The sequence below is a fragment of the Notolepis coatsorum genome, assembly GCF_963971535.1.
Source record: "Notolepis coatsorum genome assembly, chromosome: 1".
Lineage (NCBI taxonomy): Eukaryota > Metazoa > Chordata > Actinopteri > Aulopiformes > Paralepididae > Notolepis > Notolepis coatsorum.
In genome coordinates this window covers 310,143,040-310,166,741 of record NC_140165.1, presented here as the reverse complement: position 1 = coordinate 310,166,741, position 23,702 = coordinate 310,143,040, and the positions used below count along the sequence as shown (strand labels likewise).

At 43.5% G+C, this 23,702-nt stretch overlaps 1 protein-coding gene across 5 annotated transcripts in view; it reads right to left on the bottom strand.

Annotated features, from left to right (window-relative positions):
- smc4 (structural maintenance of chromosomes 4) overlaps positions 1-23,702 on the bottom strand; it is a 65,331-nt gene that overhangs the window by 18,285 nt on the left and 23,344 nt on the right. For all 5 annotated transcript variants that reach the window (XM_084316085.1, XM_084316083.1, XM_084316086.1 and 2 more), the window contains 8 exons: positions 22,902-23,135; positions 19,136-19,321; positions 16,608-16,769; positions 15,739-15,964; positions 14,512-14,591; positions 10,656-10,808; positions 8,213-8,339; positions 914-1,103 (listed from right to left, as the gene is read on the bottom strand). In XM_084316085.1, the coding sequence (XP_084172211.1) occupies positions 914-1,103; positions 8,213-8,339; positions 10,656-10,808; positions 14,512-14,591; positions 15,739-15,964; positions 16,608-16,769; positions 19,136-19,321; positions 22,902-23,135 (1,358 nt within the window). The remainder of the gene's footprint in view (positions 1-913; positions 1,104-8,212; positions 8,340-10,655; positions 10,809-14,511; positions 14,592-15,738; positions 15,965-16,607; positions 16,770-19,135; positions 19,322-22,901; positions 23,136-23,702) is intronic.

Sequence of the window (23,702 nt, the reverse complement as noted above, 5' to 3'; positions counted from 1 at the left end):
CTAGAGGAGATAGTAAAGGGTTAACCTTCTGTAGTGTGGCAGTGAAAGGGTTAACCTTCTGTATCGTTGCAGTGAAAGGGTTAACCATTTGGTAGTGCAGCAGTGAATGGGTTAATAATAAGTGCAAGGGTGTGTGTGTGTGTGTGTGTGTAGCCGGGGGGACGTGCTCAGCGGTCAGTGTGTGTGTGTGTAGCCGGGGGAGTGTGCTCAGCGGTCAGTGTGTGTGTGTGTAGCCGGGGGAGTGTGCTCAGCGGTCAGTGTGTGTGTGTGTAGCCGGGGGAGTGTGCTCAGCGGTCAGTGTGTGTGTGTGTGTAGCCGGGGGAACGTGCTCAGCGGTCAGTGTGTGTGTGTGTAGCCGGGGGAGTGTGCTCAGCGGTCAGTGTGTGTGTGTGTAGCCGGGGGAGTGTGCTCAGCGGTCAGTGTGTGTGTGTGTAGCCGGGGGAGCGTGCTCAGCGGTCAGTGTGTGTGTGTGTGTAGCCGGGGGAGCGTGCTCAGCGGTCAGTGTGTGTGTGTAGCCGGGGGAGCGTGCTCAGCGGTCAGTGTGTGTGTGTGTGTAGCCGGGGGAACGTGCTCAGCGGTCAGTGTGTGTGTGTAGCCGGGGGAGCGTGCTCAGCGGTCAGTGTGTGTGTGTGTAGCCGGGGGAGCGTGCTCAGCGGTCAGTGTGTGTGTGTAGCCGGGGGAGCGTGCTCAGCGGTCAGTGTGTGTGTGTAGCCGGGGGAGCGTGCTCAGCGGTCAGTGTGTGTGTGTGTAGCCGGGGGAGCGTGCTCAGCGGTCAGTGTGTGTAGCCGGGGGAACGTGCTCAGCGGTCAGTGTGTGTAGCCGGGGGAGCGTGCTCAGCGGTCAGTGTGTGTGTAGCCGGGGGGAGCGTGCTCAGCGGTCACCACCACACGTGGAGCAAGGCGTGTGTCCTCACCGTCCGGCTGTCTTGATGGCGACCTGGGCCTTGGTGACGGCCGAGGAGCACTCGTCCAGCTCCTTGTTCACCTTGTCCACCTTGTCCTGCTGGGCCTTCAGCTTGTGGCTGTTGATGTCCACGATCAGGGTGTGGAGCCTCTTCACCTCGGCCTCCACCTTCCCCGCTTTGCTAGACGCCGCCTCGAAGTCTGCGGAAGCAGAAGGACGTGTGTCCATGACATTTAACATTTAGTCATTTAGCTGCTGACGCTTTTATCCAAAGCGACTTACAAGTTCTGTACGACAAGACGGCAAGAAGGGCACAACTCTATCAGCTGAGTAAAAATGTTCATCAAAGTGTTGCGTGTTACAGTGTAGGTTAGTTTATTAGGACAAGTGCATGACAGTAAGGTTAGTAAGGGTTAGATTTTTTATTTTTTTTATTATCATTTCAGATAATGGTTGAAGAAGTGCGTCTTTAGTCGACGGCGAAAGATTGGACGGGTTTCGGCTGCTGTCCTAACTGGGGTGGGTAGTTCATTCCACCATTGTGGGGCAGGGACTGAGAATAGGCGGCTTCTCTTTGATGACCCTCCGGCCATGATTGATTAGAGCAGTGGTTCTCAAACTGTGGTACGCGTACCACTAGTGGTACTTGGTGGTACTGCTGGTGGTACTTGAAAACATTTCCAAAAAAGCACAAAAAAAATAAATTCCAGGCCACTGAACTTAGAAGCAGGCCAGACCAGTGTTTCTGGTTGCGGCGGCACGATAGTTAGATAACCTAAGTGGGGAACAACCAGGAGATCACTGTGACAGAGAGTAATGCAGTCTAAACAGTCATAAATCTTTAATTAAACTTCAGCCCTGATCATAACCATTTATTTTTTGATTTTTTTGTAATGTCAGATAAAAAATGAAGTACTCCCACTTTTCTGAAAAGAGTTGGTGTTAAATCTGACATTACAAAAAATCCATCAAAATCTGTGTTGCTGCTAATCATTGACACATGGCTAGCCTGTAATAATCTCCCCCAGAAAAATGTACTTTGCATTTGATATATTGAAAATATTTTACTTTGTGTTTTTTTTAACAATAATTTGTGATGCCATCACACAAACTGGCATTTAAAGGGTAAACATTCAAAAATGTATTGAATATGTGTTTTCTTTTCTTTTTTACAATAATTTGTGATGCCCATCACAAACACTGGCATTTAAAAGGTAAAAATTCAAAAATTCCTGCACCAGAATGCAGGAAATAAAGTTTTTGTAACAAAATAATTGTGTGTGTGTGTGTGTGTGAGAGAGAATGACGGACAATTGCTTGCTGTGTGTGAGAGAGAAAGAGAGAATTAAGTACATTTGCTGAAATACAGTTGTTCTTAATTTTCTCACTTGCTATGTGAGAATGTTAGTTATTATGTTCTCAATGCCCCTTGCATTGTATGAGTTGTGTGGAAGCGTTTGCTAGTTCTAGTGCTATCCCTTTGTACATTGTGGCTGTGTCTGACAAAAGTTAAAGATAAATAATGGTATTAGGAATACATTTGCCTCCTGCGTGAACTGTGCATAGCTGAATAGACTGTATTTTAACGCCGGTCATATGGTGGTACTTGGAGAGCCAGCTACGTTCTCAGGTGGTACTTGGTGTAAAAAGTTTGAGAACCACTGGATTAGAGTAATGAAAGGAAAAGAAACATCAACTCACTGGAGGCCAAACCCCTTAACTCGCCATGCTCTGGGCGCCAAACCCAGAGAAATCTCGGGTTTTAATCCATATTTCTTTTATTAGCGATATCCATTCATTTTTCATCCATCCATCCAGCCTGACGTTATCATTGGGAATGGGTCTGAGCTCGCAAAGGGCAAATACCGCCGCCTATCGTCTCCCGGATGGTATTGCACCTCATTGGATTGGATTGGCTGGGACTGTGCATCAAAAAAAATAAGTCCGGTCCAAGTTTTACTTCTCGGGCATGCAGCTGGATTTGCATTGACTGGGGGGACTGGGAGCAGCGTGGATTATGTGCTTTGGACTATAACGTTGGATCAATGGACGCGCTCGATATTTGGAATGGCGATCAGGAATTAATCTTTTTGCATGACATCAGATGTGAGGTAAGGCCTTTATGTTACGAATCTTGGGGTAATCAGATGTTCCTTTCTCCGCCATCGGAGCGTGTGTGTGAGGTTTGTGCCGACCAAAGTACGGAGAAGCGATTTTTCAGACCCCGCTTCTCTTCTTGCATGAGGACACATACTATCGATAATCTAGCGTTTATTTGAAAACGATCATAAATCAAGCGACAAATGGCACGCTTTCTAAGGAAATACATTTAAGCTCGATTTGCTGGAGTTGATTGAGATGAGACAGAACGCCCTAGAAATATATTGATACTCATCACGGTATAAAATGGAAATGTATGTATGAAAAAATTATCTGTTTCGTGCATGTTGACTGGAAGAAACTCATTGACAATCACTGTTATTTATATTCTATTGATATTATATTTGATATGTTTTATGCACACGCAAATAAGTCCTATTCTCCATTGGATAAAGCGTTGGCACCGAAGGGCCATCAGCAGAGGGCACTGTTGGCCCTGAATGAGTTAAATGGTTAACCCTTAGAAGTCTAACCTAAATAGCTCCTCCTCCTGAGAATTTCCCCCTTTTTTTTTGTTACATAATATAAAATTACAGATTCATACCTTCAAAATAAGCCACCAATTGTCAAATTTGAGACGATTGATTCTGTCCTATCAAACATTCTGGTAAAATCCTAACACCTTTTCAGTATAGGACTTTGAACTAGATCCAAGTTCATTCAGCTATCTGATGAGAGAACTACACTCCCAGAATTCAATGTGATCATTGTCACTAGAACCATTTCACACCTGGAGCAAAGGCCCAGTCATTCCTTTGTTATTCCAGTGAATGGACCCAGCAGGAGGCCTAGCCTAGCGACAAGCGGCCACTACATAGTTGGGTATTGAAAAAATGCTCATATCCAAAAGTAGTAGATAGATATAGGTCATACATGTAGGTATGCACTTGTCCTAATATACTAACCTACACTGTAGCACTCAACACTTTGATGAACATTGTTACTCAGCTGATAGAGGTGTGCCCTTCCTCAATAAAGCCAGAGAGAGAGAGAGAGAGAGAGAGAGAGAGATAGAGAGAGAGAGATAGAGAGAGAGAGATGGTATTTACAGTACTGTACCATATCACATACCATATCACCTTTTGCAGCATACCATGATTACTTATATTGAGATGTTTCAGTACAGTGGATGGTACAGTATATACAGTAAAGTACAGTATATATAGTACTGTAAGAAAAAGAAGCAAACCAATAACAATTTGTGGTTGTATTTCTCTAGAATGAGAGAGAGAGAGAGAGAGAGAGAGAGAGAGAGAGAGAGAGAGAGAGAGAGAGAGAGAGAGAGAGAGAGAGAGAGAGAGAGAGAGAAAGAAAGAAAGAAAGAAAGAAAGAAAGAAAGAAAGAAAGAAAGAAAGAAAGAAAGAAAGAAAGAAAGAAAGAAAGAAAGAAAGAAAGAAAGAAAGAAAGAAAGAATTATTATTGCAGCGATTTTCACTGTTGACTTTTATTTTACTGGCCATCTTTGAACATGCCATATTTTTCTACTAACTGCCTGCTGGCAAAACTATGCTACTCGCTACAGTACCTGCAGATTAGACTACCTGTATATGCGCTGTCAACTCTCGCTCTGACTCCAACCCGTTGAAAGAGACAACACGCATTTCGTGAAGACCCGCCCTACTCTGCCTCTGATTCGCAGACTGTGGGTGGGGGGGCTGGATTCTGACGGGACTCTGAATATGATTGGACCAAAGCAGTAGACAGACACAGGCAGTTGGAGCAGTGCAGGCGGACAGACAGGAGCTTGCAGAGGAGATAGCGGAGAATTTCGAGGATACCTGCTATACGCACTGATGACAGGATATATTTCCTTCCACTTGGTATCACTCTCGAATCACGTTTCAACCACTAACGTTGCTGCCATGAGCCTTCGCTATGGTAGCCTACAAGTGATAAAATAAATAAAACGCCCAACTCGCTGTACAAGAAATTCCTTCTGTGTGTGTGTGTGTGTGCTCTACTGGGCGCACCTTTCTACTCTAGAAAACTGCGAGATAACTCATCATAACTCGTACACACAAGCACTCTGTCTCTACTCATACAGTAGTTGATGTTTTAGCGCGACGTGGGTATATACACGGGCGAGGATGAAAAGCATGTTAGACTACTTTTTATTCATAAGTTAACGTTCCGTCGGGTCCGCGTGTATTCTCGAGAATGATAATAATAATAATGCAGGACCTCTTCAGATTATATTATCAACGACAGACAGTGAGAAACACAACCCCCCCCCTCTCGCGCTGAAGAATATGCATATTAGATCACTCAGTGATTAACACCTATGCGCTGTGTGTGTGCGCGCGTGCATGTACGTGACGCGTTGTAGTTTCGGGGGAATACAGGGATATTTAGAACTATACAATTGAGCAAGAATTAAACATATTTACAAGTCGTATTATGTTTAGCAAGTAAGGATACATATAGATTACACTATTATGCACTCGAAATTGTCTTTGTGCTATTTTTACAGATTTTTGAAAAACGGGACTTCCTGAGCATTTGTGAGAGATTCTAATTCTTTTGTTCTCCGCCCACGGGAGCAATAGGCCCCGTTGACTTCTAAGGGTTAAGAGAACCCCTCCCACCCCCTCTATCAGGAGCTAGCCCCTCCCACGCCCTCTATCAGGACCTAGCCCCTCCCACGCCCTCTTATCAGGAGCTAGCCCCTCCCACCCTCTCTTATCAGGAGCTAGCCGCTCCCACCCGCTCTATCGAGTAGGGGGTATCTGCAGAGCCGCAGAGCCAGGCTGGATGGGTATAATTGGTCTGGACAAGTATAAGTGGTCTGGACAAGTAGTTGCGAATGGGGGGGGGCCCGGTTCGTCTCGTTTACATAGGTACATTATACATAGACAGTAATGTTACATCTAGACATGTAATAATAGAGTCAGTGTGTCAACAGTTGGAGGATGTGTGTTTAGTTGTCACTTTGTTCCCTCAAAGATGCTGCTGCCAGCAGCTGGAGAACTAATGGCTGCACGACTATTAGGAATGTCTGACTGCTAACTGTGTCTGACTCTTAACCACCAAAACCTGCAGCACCTATAATGTATATCATGCCAGTTAGGGTACAGACCCTCGCCTGAATAATACTGTTTATTTTTCTCATATTTTTTATATTCAGATGACATTTTATTGCCTGTATTTATGTCTTACTATTACCCTGTCCATACCTGTACCGCCCCCCCCCCCCCCCATGACACCTACATTTCTCCTTTAACTCACCTGCATGTACATGGGTGGACACACACACACACACACACACTCCAGGGTGTTCTCTGATGTTGTCATCTACGCCGGACGCGTATCGCTGGAAAGAAACTCCGGAGACTGTCTCATGCTTTCCTCCGACGCATGTGCGGCCAGCCTGGCAGCGCAGATTCTCACTGGGAGAGTAACGTGTGGAAGGTCGCACTACCTCTCTCATTGTACTGTACTTGTCTAATAGCCCTTCAAGAGCAACGGGTACAGGGTCGATATGACCCTGATGTAAACGAGACACTAATCTCTCTACCCCGCGCTCGGTTGCTAACTTGCTATTGTTTTTTTACAGTCTGCCGTGAACATGGGAAATAATTGCGACAGCTCTGCTGTACACTGGGAACCTTGGTTGCTATGCCCACACAAAACCGCAAAACTTCACCCTGGACTCCGGTTTTCAAAGACCGGGGTTGCAGTGTAGCAAATCCCCGGTTGTGTGTGGCCGAACAGTGCAACTGCGCACATACAATCATGGTTATATTAAATCCAGCGCTCGTGTGGACTGGGCAACTTGCCTGCCATTACGTTTCGTTCTGAAAAGCGAAACTGACCCTGAAAACGAAACGAAAATGGCCCTGTGTGTAACTGCAGCCGTCTCTGTGCTAACAGTCACGTTTTCAGTACGAGAAGAAACTTCTTTCTCTGGTCTGCATCCCCTTAACAATTGTGTGTATTGAGCCGTACTGTATTGTACCCATTCTGCAATCTTGTTGCAATAAAGTTTTCATTCACACTCAAAATATGTGTTCATTTTTTATTTTGCATACTAATGTTCTGTGTCTTGAGTCGTACTTGTATTGAAAAACTGATTTTATGTCTGAGGAGAAGACCGGTACTCATCATCTTCGTCTCCACAAAAAGAAAAATTACATGTGAAGTATGTTGTGTGCCAGGTTCAAACAGTGCTGTATATGTACAGTTTATTCCTACTCCTATCCAAGCTCCGGGAGGGTCATCAAAGAGAAGTCGGGTCATCAAAGAGAAGTCGCCTATTCTTAGTCCTTGCCCCACAATGGTGGAATTGTCCTAATAAACTAACCTACACTGTAGCACTCAACACTTTATGAACATTGTTACTGAGACGAAAGTTAAGTTTACTCTATTATTACTAGATCTGGTATGTCTAGATGTAACACTGTATGGGTACAAGTTTACTCTATTATTACATGTCTAGATGTAACATTACTGTCTATGTATAATGTACCTATGTAAACGAGACGAACCCCGCCCCCCCCCCCCCCCCCCCCCCATTCGCAACTACTTGTCCAGACCACTTATACCCGTCCAGCCTGGCTCTGCGGCTCTGCAGATACCCCCAATTGGAGTTATCAGGACCTAGCCCCTCCCACCCTCTTATCAGGAGCTAGCCCCTCCCACCCTCTCTTATCAGGAGCTAGCCCCTCCCACCCCCTCTATCAGGAGCTAGCCCCTCCCACCCCCTCTATCAGGAGCTAGCCCCTCCAACCCCCTTATCAGGAGCTAGCCCCTCCCACCCCCTTATCAGGAGCTAGCCCCTCCCACCTTTCATTACACCGTTTACTTGATCATATTCTTATATTTAGAATTAATTATATACTGCTTTAAAAAAAATCTTTACTATAGTTTTATTGCCTATATTTATGTCTTCTACCATTACCCTGCACATACCTGTACCCCCCCCCCCCCCCATGCTGCTATGATGCCTGGATTTCCCGAAGGGGATCAATGAAGGAATAATCAATCTTATCAAGTGCACCATAGTTGTCCGCAGTCTTACCCGTCTCCTCGGACTACCGACACAGAATGGGAGCCGCAGCCATTCCAGTTATCCACACAACTCTTATTCCTCACTAGTTCATACAGTGGGTTGTGTGTTTGTGTACTTGATATGGTTTTTAAGTGCCCTTACCCTTGGTGAAGGCCCCCAGACTCTTCTCCATCTGTTTCTGCTTGGTCTTGTCTGGGGCGGCAGCCAGGACGTTGGCCTCCAGCTCCTTGATCTGGGGTCTCAGGTGAGCCTCCTGCTCGGCCAGACTCTGCAGGGACCACAGCATGGAGCCCACGGTCAACACACACCAAGGCCATGTGGAAGCTCCACGGTCAACACACACCAAGAGGGACCACAGCATGGAGCCCACGGTCAACACACACCAAGGCAATGTGGAAGCTCCATTTGGAAAATGTACAAAACAACATCGGTATAAACTAATGCACAATTATTTTATATATTTTTTTTTTTAGATCTTTGGACGGGAAGTGGTATGAAATACTTCCTAATAATATAGTTGATGCAATGATATTAGTGTTAATCCAAACCATAACGTGCAGGCAAAAGTTGTAACTACCGTATGTACAACAACAAAACAGCATTCCAAAATTTACCAAATTGCAGTACATGTGAAAAGATTTACAGTAACACAAGGCTGACTTTAAATGAACAAAACGGTATCTATGCATATTTCAGTCAGCTGAAACCCATGAAGAATGGTAATGTTGGCATGCCGCTACGCAAATTTAGATATTGGCTGCTAGATTAATTGTAATGTCTTGTGTTGTTTGTGAGGTCTTTATTATTTTGATTTTAATTAGTTATTTAAATTTTTTTTTTTTTTTTATACTTGTTACCGTTACCTGTGGTTATATATTTTTATATAGTATTATTAGCTTAGATTTATATATAACAGATTTATTTATATTTAAAAAAAAAATTGTCAGGTTATGGATCCGTTTGATATTTTTGTTGCCTCGTCAGTATTGTAATTATTCTGGTCGTCAATGTTGTTTGTTTTTGAAAAAGTGAGAAAAGAAAATGTGTATGAAAAAAAAAAAAATAATAATCCAAATGAAATGTTAGCAAGCATGGTCAAAGTGTAAGGGCTTGTGTCCATAGCGGATGTTTTATGAGTTGTCAGCTCCTTCCTGTCATTCATTTCTATGCTACAGGCACGACAGGCGAGCTCCTCTTCCCAGCGCCGCGCCTCGCATTTATGAGCTCTCGGCGGCAGCGTTTTTGGGCGGAGCGCTCTCAGCGCATAAAGTTGAAACTAGTTCAACTTTTGGAAAGGACCGCGCTCATCAAGGTAATAAACAGCGAGGAAGGGGCGGAGCCACGGCAGTCGCGAGACCCAGGAAAACACTTAGCTTTTTTTTCTTCTTTTTTTCAAAGCGGTCCGCCTTGAAAAAAACATCCGCTATGGACACAAGCCCTAAGAGCGTCTGTCTCACGGTCATGCTGTTGGTCAAAGTGTAAGAGTGTCTGTCTCACGGTCATGCTGTTGGTCAAAGTGTAAGAGTGTCTGTCTCACGGTCATGCTGTTGGTCAAAGTGTAAGAGTGTCTGTCTCACGGTCATGCTGTTGGTCAAAGTGTAAGAGTGTCTGTCTCACGGTCATGCTGTTGGTCAAAGTGTAAGAGTGTCTGTCTCACGGTCATGCTGTTGGTCAAAGTGTAAGAGTGTCTGTCTCACGGCATGCTGTTGGTCAAAGTGTAAGAGTGTCTGTCTCACGGTCATGCTGTTGGTCAAAGTGTAAGAGTGTCTGTCTCACGGCATGCTGTTGGTCAAAGTGTAAGAGTGTCTGTCTCACGGCATGCTGTTGGTCAAAGTGTAAGAGTGTCTGTCTCACGGTCATGCTGTTGGTCAAAGTGTAAGAGTGTCTGTCTCACGGTCATGCTGTTGGTCAAAGTGTAAGAGCGTCTGTCTCACGGCCATGCTGTTGGTCAAAGTGTAAGAGTGTCTGTCTCACGGTCATGCTGTTGGTCAAAGTGTAAGAGTGTCTGTCTCACGGTCATGCTGTTGGTCAAAGTGTAAGAGTGTCTGTCTCACGGCCATGCTGTTGGTCAAAGTGTAAGAGTGTCTGTCTCACGGTCATGCTGTTGGTCAAAGTGTAAGAGTGTCTGTCTCACGGCATGCTGTTGGTCAAAGTGTAAGAGTGTCTGTCTCACGGCCATGCTGTTGGTCAAAGTGTAAGAGTGTCTGTCTCACGGTCATGCTGTTGGTCAAAGTGTAAGAGTGTCTGTCTCACGGTCATGCTGTTGGTCAAAGTGTAAGAGTGTCTGTCTCACGGTCATGCTGTTGGTCAAAGTGTAAGAGTGTCTGTCTCACGGCATGCTGTTGGTCAAAGTGTAAGAGTGTCTGTCTCACGGCCATGCTGTTGGTCAAAGTGTAAGAGTGTCTGTCTCACGGCCATGCTGTTGGTCAAAGTGTAAGAGTGTCTGTCTCACGGCATGCTGTTGGTCAAAGTGTAAGAGTGTCTGTCTCACGGTCATGCTGTTGGTCAAAGTGTAAGAGTGTCTGTCTCACGGTCATGCTGTTGGTGTATTTCTCCAGGGTTAGGGTTAGAGTGTCTGTCTCACGGTCATGCTGTTGGTGTATTTCTCCAGGGTGTTCTTCATGTCCCGGAGCTTCTGTCTGAGGTGTTGGACCTTCTCCTCCAGCTGGAGCTTCCTCTCCTGGCAGCCCTGCAGCTGCACCACCTTTTCGTTCAGCCGGCTCTCCATGGACTCCAGCTACGCAGCAATAACGTTAACATGGAATTATAATATCATCATCAACATGGTTACGTAATAAGTTTACAAGATGCCCTAAGAGCCATACATTTAAAGATAAACAGTAAAAAAGTATATATATTAGGGCTGACCCCGATTAGTCGAATAGTCTATCGAAAGGAGCCGTAGTCGACTGCCAACCTCTTAGTCGAATGAAAAAAAAAAAAAAAAAAGTATATATATTTTTTTATCATTTTTCCAAAAGCAAAGAGACCTAGAAGCGTGGCTAACGCTAATGGTGCGCATACCAGAGGCTAACTGCCTAAGAAACGGGCACAGAAAGAGGATTTCACCTGTCTAATGAACACACTAGACTAGACAAATATCAAGATGTATCCATCAGTGGACCAATTGCATGCTTTTGCAGAGAACAAGAAGCCTTCAGTCGACTCCTTCAGACATTAACCCATTCAGTGCCATTCACGAGAATTCTCGTTTCTGGGCATAAGTCGTTCAGTGCCATAAACGAAGATTGTCATTTCTAGGTCGTTTCCCCCCGATTTTAATACCCTATTCAATGTCAGGGAGATGTATTTTGCATGTAAAAGGCATAATGGGACTCCGAAGATGCAGTACCGCCCGCATCCTACCAGGCGGCGGTATCGAGCACCATTTGAAACGTTGTGTCTTGGGCTGTGCGTCGATTATATAGGTCCGGGGGGACTTTTCTTTGTCGGACATGTGTAGCGCTTATAACGCTCGGATTGAGAAGAAACAATTACTCCGATCCGTGTTCTGTGGTGGATTATGTTGGCGAAACGATGGACATCAATACTTGGAATGGCGATCAGATAATTGGAATGGCGATCAGATAATTGGAATATTCTTTTCGGGGTACATCCTAGTCAAGGTAAGGGCTATATGATATCAATCTTGCGTTGATCCAAGAATGTTTTCATTGCGATCCGAGCGTGTGTGTAATAGGGCTGCAACTAATGACTAATTTGGTAGTCGACTAATCTGCCGATTATTTTTTCGATTAGTCGACTAATCGAAAACCAATGTAAAAAATAAAATAAATAAAATTAAATTACCTATCTTTGTGAAAGTGGCTTCTCAGCTCTGATCCAGCTGAGGACCGAGCAGAGGAACAGATTGGACATTGAGCATGACCTCAGAGTTGCTTGTCTACCATCACCCCAGACTTTGAGACTCTTGTCAGGACCAAACAACAACATCATCATAACATGATGATCCCATAGCAAATTAACACTTTGACTGCCGGGACCCGTCTTTAGACGTCTTTGCTGGCCATGCTAAAGTTGCCGGGGGACGCTGTACGTCGTCCTTATATCAATATTTCAAAAATCTGCGATCGGATTCATAATGTCCCTCCGCTGGCCTGAGATCCACCAGCAGGACCCACTGAGCTCTCTGGCGGTTCAGGAGCGCCATTTGGTGGCCGATCGGTGCAACCGCTTAACAGGAAGCGCAGTAGAGGTTTTGCTGGTCGGCCATATTACTTCCGGGCACTCGGTATAGGTTCCGGCACTCTAGCTCGTCACACTACATAGCGATCGATAGCCAATAACTCGATAAACAACATGATTTGGACGTATATACCATTATACAAGCTGGAGATGGACCGGGTAATAATATATCCCATAATGATAAAATTTCTACTCGACGATGATCGCCCAACGGCGCGCGGAGACTGGGGTGAGTTTCAGCGTGTAACGTTACCGTCTTCGACATTAGACATTAGATGATTGGTATAACGCTGCCCACGGAATTATAAACGCCCCCTCGCCCATCCGGTCAACATCAGATGACGTGTAGTAACTTCTAGAAGTACGTCTAGTTGGAATTTTTTATATCGCGCTGATTGCCATCAAACTGTATTTCATCATCAATATAATGCATTTGGGGCTATATATCACGTTCTGGAGAAAGCTGCAGAAAGAGATGAAAACATACTTATACGATTAGACCATACTTTACTATGAATATGTGAATGAAAAAGTTTAACGTTGCTACACAATGAACAATACATATAGGACTTTGAATGGGCCCTAATAATGGCAATGTAGCAATAGAATTTAAAAAGTTATAGCCCTGCAAAGAAGGGGACTTTCTCCATAGACAAATAGCGCTGGCAATCTATGGTATATCATTAATTTAACCTTAGGCAACCAAAGTGTTAAAATAATGACTCATGAAACATTTGAATTTGGACCTTTAAGCCACTTTAAATGAAAATGTATTTGAAGAACAATACAGCAATCACTCATAAGATAAATAAATTAAATAATACAAATTAAAGTGGAAGTGTACTTTAAATAACTTTTGTTTGCTGTGTGTGAGAGGAGTCCGTGTGTGTGTGTATGTGTGTGTGTCTTACTCTGATCGCTGTGTGAGTGAGAGGAGTGTGTGTACTGTGTAATTTGTGTGTGTGTCTTACTCTGATCGCTGTGAGTGAGGTGTGTACTGTGTAATTTGTGTATGTGTGTGTGTCTTACTCTGATCGCTGTGTGTGAGTGAGAGGAGTGTGAATGTGTGTGTGTCTTACTCTGATCGCTGTGTGAGAGAGAGGAGTGTGAATGTGTGTGTGTCTTACTCTGATCGCTGTGTGTGAGTGAGAGGAGTGTGTATGTGTGTGTGTCTTACTCTGATCGCTGTGTGTGAGTGAGAGGAGTGTGTATGTGTGTGTCTTACTCTGATCGCTGTGTGTGAGTGAGAGGAGTGCGTGTGTAATGTATTGTGTGTCTAGTCTGATCATCATCTCCTGCAGGGGAACAATGTTTTCAATGTCCAAAATTTGCTATGGGATCATCATGTTATGATGTTGTCTGGAACCCTGAGAAGCCACTATCACAAAGATAGGTAGTGCAAAGCAAAGCAAAAAAATAAATAAAATAAAAATAAAAATAAAGTTTTTTTTTTATGACTAATCGACGCAACAATTTCTCGTCAACGATTTTTTATAATCGACGTCGTCGATTATGTCGACTAATCGTTGCAGCCCTAGTGTGTAACGCTAGTCCATACGTATTCCGTTGGTGACGATCAAAGCATCATAAAACGACCCCCCCCCCCCTTTCATGCATTCATGATGGAACATAATACCTATCATATGCATTTGATTTATTTTTTTAATTGTAGCGTGTGTAGGGACAAAACACCAATGGATTTAGTATAATACACGTTGCGGCTTATAACCAGCCTCTCAGGAATTGGCCCGGATCATTCCGAAATAACTCATATTCACCATGGTATAAAACGGGAACGTATGGATGGAAAATTATTTCTTTTTTGCATCTTGACCAGAAGAAACTCTGTCAAATGACTATAGTATTGTATCCATAGCTATAATATAGATTATAGTTATAGCTCTACAAACAAGGTGACGGACAATGGGTGGCCTCGCATAGCCGCCGCCCCCCCCCCCCCCCCCCCCCCCCCCCCCCCGGAAACAGCGTGGTATAGGATGTGTTAAGCACCCCCACAGCCCAAATGGAATGCTAAAAATATATACCGTATATATATTTTAATATATATATTTTTTTGGCATTGTGGGGGTCGGCAAATTCCGGCCAATCAAAGTCGACTATACAAATACTTAGTCGAGGTCAGCCCTAATATATATATATATAAATAGAGAACACACAAAATATAAAAGGAACAGATATACAGGATCAGAAGAGCTTTGTGTGAGTTGACGTACCTCCTGCGGGGAGACCTCCGTGCCGATGGAAGAGCCCATCCTGCCCTTCATCGGTCTGCCTCCTCCTCCAGTCATGGTGCCTGTGAGGGACACACAAGAGCGCAGCAGCGACATCACATTGCCTGTGGTGCATTTTTCCCCCTATTGCTAGGTTTTAGTGAGTTTTTCCTTACCTTCGCGTGGGGTATGTCTGGGAGTGTTGCATTTATTTTAAAATGTTTGGACTCTATGGTGTTCTTGTTTTGTTCTTGACTCATTGTGATGTTTCTTCTTGACTTGTTTAAAGAAGACGTGTCCGGCCCATGGGGACATTAACGTGTGTTGTCGGGCCTTACAAATACATTTGATTTGATTTGATCAGAAGAGAAGGGAGACAGGTAGTCAAAGAACAGACCGGTGAGATAACGGTCAGAAAGAGAGAGGAGAGAGAGAAACCATATGTAGGACATAGACGGAATCACAGAACTGAGAGATAAAAAAGGAATTCTATTAGCGGAGATTATATTAAATTTAGAAACATAGCATAGAATAATTCAGAATAGTCCGTCTGTAGACAATTTGTGCGTCTCTCTCTCCTTGGCAGAAATGCGGTCACGCTTCCGTGCCTTCCTTTGCATATGTGAGTGTGTACGCCGGCAAATCATACAGTCAAACGCGTGTGGGAGAGAAAAACGTCCAAGAGAGAAACCAACAACTTCCAATAACCTTAGAAAGAGCAGCACAAATCAAAGAAGAAGAAGAAGTCTTTATTTGTCATGCAGATTTAACACACACACGCGATGGGCGACCCACAGGAACACACACATGCACTGAGTCGCTGAATGAAATGTTCTCTGCACTTCCCATCCTGTTGTAATTTCTAAATTATTATTATTATTTTTTTTACTTTTTACTTTACTTTTTTAAATGACGATTCTGACTTGAGTTATTTTGTATGTTACAAGAGACTTTTAAGTTTAAGTCAAGCACTTTCATATATGTTATGTTTAAGTTTAAGTCAAGCACTTTCATATATGTTATGTTGTCTGTATAAGAAAGAGTGCAATAAATGATTTTAGTGAAAAAATAAGAATCGTGTGAGAGAATCGTGATGTCAATAATTTAAATCGTGATTCACATTTTAGCAAGAATCGCCCAGCCCTAGTGTGTGTGTTCCTGTGTGTCGCCCATCTTACATGCGTGTGTTGCTGCATGAGTCAAATAAAGACCTTTTAACACGGTACCCACCTGCCATCTCGATGATCTGGCCCTGCATGGTCACCACCCTCCAGCGCCGGTCTCTCTGGAAGGCCAGCCGCGTGGCCTGGTCCAGGTCCTGGGCCACCAGGGTGTCCCTCATGGCGAAGTAGAAGGCCGGGCGGAAGCTCTCGTCCTTCACCCGGATCATGTCAAACAGACGGGGGCTGTTCTCCGGGGTGGAGATGGAACCCATGTTCCTCTCCCACGACTTCATCTGAGGGAGGGGGGGAGAGGGAACATGGGGAAGTCAAATCTAGAGTCGTCCTCAACTGAGACATTTAGTCAATTTAGGTAACTGAATTCTCAGTCATCAATTTTACATAAATCGATACATAATCTATGTACATTTCATTATAGATGACAAATTGCCTTCATTGAATTCACAAAGGAGGATGTTTTTAAGTGTAGTGCTTCTCTAGTGTCAGGGCATATTTGGGATTATTAACAAAATGTCAGATATACTTGTTGTTTTCCAGGATTTAACTCATTGAGCATTATACACACACGAAAAAGCTACCAATGATCAATTATTTCACTAATTGAGTTAAGAGTTCAAGTTCAGAGATGCGATTCTAAACACATTATATATGTTAGAAAAGACTTAACTATGTATTACTGAATTGTGGAGTTAAGCCTGTTACAACAGTTCACCATTTATGTGTAAAATGCTTTGTGGCAGGGTCGAAATCATGGCATCAACTATGTCCCAGAAATCAGTCTGGCCTTTTAAAAAACAAACAAACAAACTACTCGTTAACATGACTTCCCTGAAGCAAGCAGAACGGTCACCACAAAGTGTTGTGACTGAACCACTGACTCCAGAGTACATACAGAACCCAAGGCCCAGGGATCCTCACCTTCTCCAGGCCGATGAAGGTAGCAATACCGACGTTCTGGGCCTTGAGGAAGTTCACACACTTCTGAGCCGTGTCGATGGTGTCCACCAGGATGTTGTCCAGAGATCCACAGCTGGAGGAGATGGCCACGTCGTACTTCTCATCTATGGCCCCCAGGTCCCCCTGCGAAGACACGGTCACTATGAACGGAAGCATTTCAATGGCTGGAGTGAAAGCAGTTTGTAAGAGCATTGTGCAGTCAGGCCACTGAACTTAGAAGCAGGCCAGGCCAGTGTTTCTAGTTGCAGCAGCGCAATAACTAAACTTGCGATTTTTAGATGAATAACTAAGCAATCTAATTAATTACAGGATTTGTAATTAATTAATCTAATTAATCGCATAACCATTTTAGGCCTGATATTTTATATTCTATAATCATATTTCAAATTGCATGTGCCCGGATGGCAGAATTCAGTACTGTATCTACAAAACCTTCTGTTTAATAATCTTACATCTGCTCCTCCCTCCCCATCAACATGGACCCCCTGCAATTTGCATACCGCCCCAACAGGTCCACGGAGGACGCCATATCCCATGTGCTGCACACAGCAGCATCACACCTGGACAAGAGGCAGGGGAACTATGTGAGAATGCTATTCATCGACTACAGCTCGGCATTCAATACCATAGTCCCCTCCATACTCATAGCCAAGCTCAGGGACCTGGGCTTGGGCTATGACCTCTGCCAGTGGGTCTTGGACTTCCTGACTGGCAGACCCCAGGTGGTGAGAGCAGGCAACTGCACCTCCTCATCCATCACCCTCAACATAGGGGCCCCCCAGGGCTGTGTTCTGAGTCCCCTCCTCTACTCCCTGTACACACACGACTGTGTGGCTCAGCGGAGTAGCAATACAATCGTCAAATTTGCTGACGACACAGTGGTGGTGGGCCTGATCTCTGCCAACGACGAGAGGGCCTACCTGGAAGAGGTCAAGGTCCTGGCGGGATGGTGCCAGGAAAACAGCCTCTCCCTGAACGTCAGCAAAACAAAGGAGATGATTGTGGACTTCAGGAGGTCGGGGGTCAAGGACTACAGCCCCCTCAGCATCGACGGGGCACCGGTTGAGAGAGTCAACAGCTTCAAGTACCTCGGAGCCCACATATCCGAGGACTTGAAATGGACCATACACATTAACAGTGTGGTGAAGAAGGCACGACAACGCCTCTACTTCCTCAGGCGCCTAAGGAAGTTCCAAGTCAGCCAGAAGATCCTTAAGAACTTCTACTCATGTACAATAGAGAGCATCTTGACCGGCAACATCACCTCCTGGTTTGGGAATAGCACTGCAAAAGACCAAAGCAGACTACAAAGAGTGACACGTTCAGCCGAACGCACAATCGGAGGGGGGCTCCCCACCCTCCAGAACATTTACTACAAGCGTTGCAAGGGGAAGGCTAAGAGAATTATTAAGGACTCGAGCCACCCGAACAACTGCCTCTTTGAACTGCTGCCGTCAGGCAAGCGATACAGGAGTCTCAAGGCGAGCACAGAAAGACTCAGAAGTAGCTTCTATCCCCAGGCCATCAGGCTGCTAAACGAACAATGAATGAACACTACACAACAACAACCACCAAACACACATAGCACACACATCCACACGCACACACTCACTTTAAACAAACACACTGCAGCACCCACTACACACACTTTATAGCACACACCCACTTTAAACAAACACACTGTAGCACCCACTCCCCACACTTTATATTTATGGATGAAGGATTGCACTACAACTCGTACACCTTACTGTAAATTGTACCTAAAATTGTACCTCATCCCATTTCTGCTTTGCACTAGATAGTACTGTACATTAGTACACTGCATAGTTGTGTATTGTATATTATATGGTAACTCAGAACATTGTACATATGTCTATACCGAACAACTGTGACCTCATTTTCTTCTTCTAAATTCATGCTATATTATGTTATTATGTTATTTGATACTATCTTGTCTAGCACAGTCTCTGGAGCGTAACAGTAAGAAGCATTTTGTATGAAAGTATTCTGTACTTCTGTATGACAACTATTAAAGAACTTGAACTTCCCTTTATTCATTTGCTTAGATTCTTCAGGTCTGGTCAATTTGAGCATAGTGTTATTCACAGTCAAAGATAATACATTTTTTTTTATTGATATTCTCATTTGGTTCATTACAATTTACTCAAGCCTAGTAACAGACACCGTATTTCTGACACTGGGAATACATTCCCTGAGATCCAGATTCAGATACCAAGAACATGCAAATGGACCATTAATATAAAAAAAAAAAAAAAAACTGTAAATGTTTATTCCACGTTTTAATGGAATGAATGAGATAAAAAAAATATTCAATACTTTTTTTTAATTCATTTTGAGTTAATTTTCATAACGCGATAATTCGCTGTGTAATTATTAATTAATCTAATTAACGCGATAAACTGACAGCCCTAATTTTAATCTAATCTAATATCAACACAGCAGCGTGAAGGCACAGAGCGTGGGCCCACCAGTCGTCCCAGGATGCCGGGGATCTTGCCGCTGCTCTTCTGCTGCATGAGGGCGTCCAGCACCTTGCTGCGGCTGCGGTTGGAGGACAGGGAGCTCTTGGCCTCCTCCACCTTCTGCCTCATGTCCCGCACCACCTCCCGGGCCGCTCCGTCCAGCCGCAGCAGCTGCTCCAGCTCCGCCTCGTCCTGGAGAGACAGAGAGACAGACAGTCAGGAGGACACGTACGCCAACTAGTAGGGCTGTCCCCGAAGCCTGTTTTTGGGATTCGAACTTCGTCAGGGTTTTTTCGAACGGATGTTCGAACCTTCGTTTTTAATAAAGATATATATATATTAGAAAAATATCGAAATAACGTTTTTTTTTATTTATAAATATCCTCAAACGAAATCCTCAATTTGAATAGTGATTCATCTGATTAAATGAGTCTTTTATATTTTTATTAAATCAACTTTCTTTAATGAATATAACTCATCAGTTTTTAATACTATAATAGTGTAGCCTAATCTTTATCTGGAACTGTGAAGAAAAACCCCATTGGTTTAAACAGAATGAATAGATACAAAAATATATAAAAAATGTAAAATACAAATGTTGAATGCCAACGTAACGAACGAAGGTCCGAACGTTTAGGCTCAGCCCTACCAACTAGTGCTGCACGATACAGATACTAGAAAGGTATGGCGATACTAGCCGTTAACACATCCTGCGCCAAGAACGAGTTATGCCGTTTTTGCCCGCCATGCGTTGAACGCCAAGAACGACTTACGCCGTTTTTGGGATCAATATTAAATTTTTTCGCCATGGCATTCATAATTCATCCAGCCAACCTCCGGACTCCAGCGGGACCCTGTATGAGAGTGCAACGCCTCAATACCGCCGCCTGGTGGATGGTCGGGCGAGTTACAATCTCGCCAAAACCGGAAGTGCCGATCGGTGCGTCGAGGAAATCCCTCCGGCAGTCACATCTTGTTACGGGACTCCAGACAAACACTATAGTGCATTTGGATCGCTTTCTAAACTTAATAATTGATATGATTTCGGGCATTTATTGCGCCATACAAACCGGAAATGGATGTAGGAGATCGACGTCAAATAATTGGGATATTTTTCCTCCAGTCTCATCGGCGAACGGTAAGAGGACACTAACGTTATTTTCAGCCCGATTGTTTATTCATTTCACTGCAAACCATCTGATCAATATATCAACCAGGGCTCGAGACTAACGATGTCCCGTCGTCCCGGGGACGATCAAATATTGATTTGGGACGAACAGAAATCTTTGCTGGGACGCATCCGGGACGGAGAGGATTTTTTTTCACAGGAAATGTCAATTGGACGACTGTCAGTGCGCGCATATATTGCTGTCAAATGGTTAATGTCTCGTGCTGACTAAGTTCACTGAAGTCTAAACGTAGCGTGATTTGCCAAATCCAATGACTATCTCCGCTTCCCAACGCAGCAATACGCTCATCCAGCATCAAGTTCCTACCCACCTCTCCTCCGGTACAGTACGCGCTGTGCACCGTACGATTGCAACGGTGCGGAACCTTTTTTTGCGGAACTTAAATCCCCACGTAATTTATCAACAACACTGCGGTCTGCTGTGAGCATTATAAAACAAACGTGTGTTTAACCGACCGTGAATTAAAGTGTCAATGCCGTTTGTCATTTTAACAGCAGATACTTTCTTAAATGCCATCCTCCCGACAGAGCAGTGTGACGGGGAGCTCTGATGGGTTCGATTGCTGGTGTTAGCATTAGCTGAAGAGCTAGTTTTAGCTTAACGTTACCTTGGCTAAAGTTGGGACTATTCATAATCCAGCAATAATGGCTGCAGACCTGCAAGCAAAGTACAGCAAGTTGGCAAAGGAGTATTCCAACGTAAATCACATTTTCACCAGTAAAGTTAGTCTTTCCATCTGCAGCTACATGCTAGCTAACCTAGCTCATGTTAGCGTCGTCACTGAACCACCTCGCGTACACAATTAATGACATGTTGCGGACAGCCATATCGGTGACAATGTTTAGCTTTTAGTGCCAAATGATAAGAGTCTGAGGCGGAGTCTCAAAAGAGAATGTTGAATATTTATTGTGCAAAAATCACAACAGAATAGATCCTCTCCAACGGAGCCTTGTAGCTGAGTAGGGTATATCTGCAGAGCCACTTGGTAACGAGTGCAACACCGTGTAATGTCCGTGTGGATCGTTGGAGTAGGGTATATCTGCAGTGCTGCAGCCCCATACTCAGTGTATAGATTTGTATTAGTATCATAATCAATCACCTGTTGTTGAATAAATACCATTACTTTCTAGTTATTACTAAAAAACAGTACCGGTATATATAAAACAGTAGCTGTATAAAAAATAAATAAAAAAAAAGTATAATTTATATAATTTAATTAAAAAAAAAATGTATGCACTGGTATTTTTGGGACGGTTACATTCACTTTGGGACGGTTAAAATTGTATTTCGGGACGGTTCTGGGACGGTGGTGAAAAAAGTTAGTCTGGAGCCCTGATATCAACCCATAGTAAATAAAGCCGTTACTGACGATCAAGGAATTATAAATGACCCCCCCCCCCTTTCCTTCACGCATGATGAAGCATAATGTATACCGATCATATACATTTGAATTTTTTAATATAGCATGTATAGGAAAGAAACGCCAATCGATAATCTATCCGTCAGGGCCTATAACTCTCGTTTTTGGAATTACTGCTACTGTCTAAAAACATACTTATATTCTAGACGGTATTAACACAACAATGTATGAATGAAAAAATATAACGTTCCCACATCCTGAACGATAGATAATCGATGTTGAATGGGCCATAGTAATGTCAATATAGCAATACAATTAAAAAAGTTATAGCCCTGCAAAGAAGGTAAACATCTCCATAGGCTTTCAACGGTGGCAGACTGGGTATATTGATGGATATAACCCATGGCGCCCAATGTGTTAAAAACGGTTCAATACTCCCATTTAGTATTAGTATCGATACTTCTAGATGAATAGCCTGAAATAGCGTATTTTCTATTAGTTGATGATACATTTTTCACTTCATTCGCTGAAATAGTCTAAAATCATTAAGTCTGCTATAAGCCATTCTCCCTCTCGTGTGTGTATGTGTACATTTGCTATCTATAGGCTACTGATATTATATGATAATAAAATAATGATATTGATTTTCATCTTTTTATATACCGGTATACACACCGGTATATATAAAGTCGTATCTGTGCTGGCACAAGCACTAACATAGTGTGGAGTGGCGAAATAACACATAATAACAAATGGAGATTAGCTACAGTATATAGCTCAGCAGATGTATCAATTATATTATTTTAGATTTATCAATTAGCATCAAGATATTATTAATAAAAAAAAAATCCATGTTCTGTCATTTAATATTACATTCCATTACTTTCCCTGATATTTTAGGTTTTTGCTGTGGTATCATTTTAGAAGTCAAAAGTTTGGTATCGTGACGACACTACCACCAACAGACATTCATTCAATCTTTATTTATACTCGATAATACAATGAGTAATTAAACTCATTTACAGTGCCGTCGAGATGTTACATACACAAGTGTCACAGTGCGTTTAATAAATATAAAAGACATCAGACAATCAGAATAATTAAGAGCACATTCAAAAAAAGTTTTTTAAAGAATAAAAATTAAAACAGGTAATCATTTCAAAACATGGAAAAAGGGTTAACAGAACCCCCCCGTTACCCCGGCATAAAGAGACAGCTGTACCTTCTTGAGTTCCTGCTCACACTGGGGCGTCTTGACCTGCAGGTCCTTGATGGCGGCGCGCCTCTCGCGCAGCGTGTCGGAGGTGGTCTGCAGGGTCTGCTTGGCCGTGTTCATCTGGGTCAGCGCCGCGGTGTGGCGGCTCAGGTAGATGTCCAGCTCGGACTGGGCCAGGTCCATGCGGGAGCGCGTCTCGTTCACCGCCTTGCTGAGCTCCATCAGCTCCTTCTCCTTGGTCTGGAGCGAGAGGGAGGAAAGGACGACGGGAGAGGGAAAGGGTCAAATCGTGAAAATCCTCTTTGACTATGGACGGTCGGACCAGTCCTAATAGGACATTTTATTACTATTTTACTTACTCTTTTTATTATTGTCTATTTAAAACTGAATCAAACCATAAACAAGGTGGCCTGTTGGGATGTTAGTTCTTAATGTGAAAAACTGATTTTATATGTCTGCACTTTATGTTCTCATTTTATGCCTGTCTTTTTTTTCCTGTTGTGAAGCACTTTGAGCTGCAGTTTCTGTATGAAAGGTGCTATACAAATAAAGTTTATTATTATTATTATTATTATTATTATTATTTTGCACTGGTCCACTTAGTTTCAGAGGGACTGCGTCATCGTGGACGCACAGGCGAAGGACCTGCTCATTTCCATTTAGCCAATGGTATTCTTTTATCCAAAGCAACTTACAAGTTCTGTACAACAAGTCAGCAGGAAGGGTACAACTCTGGCAGCTAAGGGTCAGTAATGTTTGTCAAACCGGGTCAAACCTGAGTGCTACAGACTTGAGTGCATATTAGCA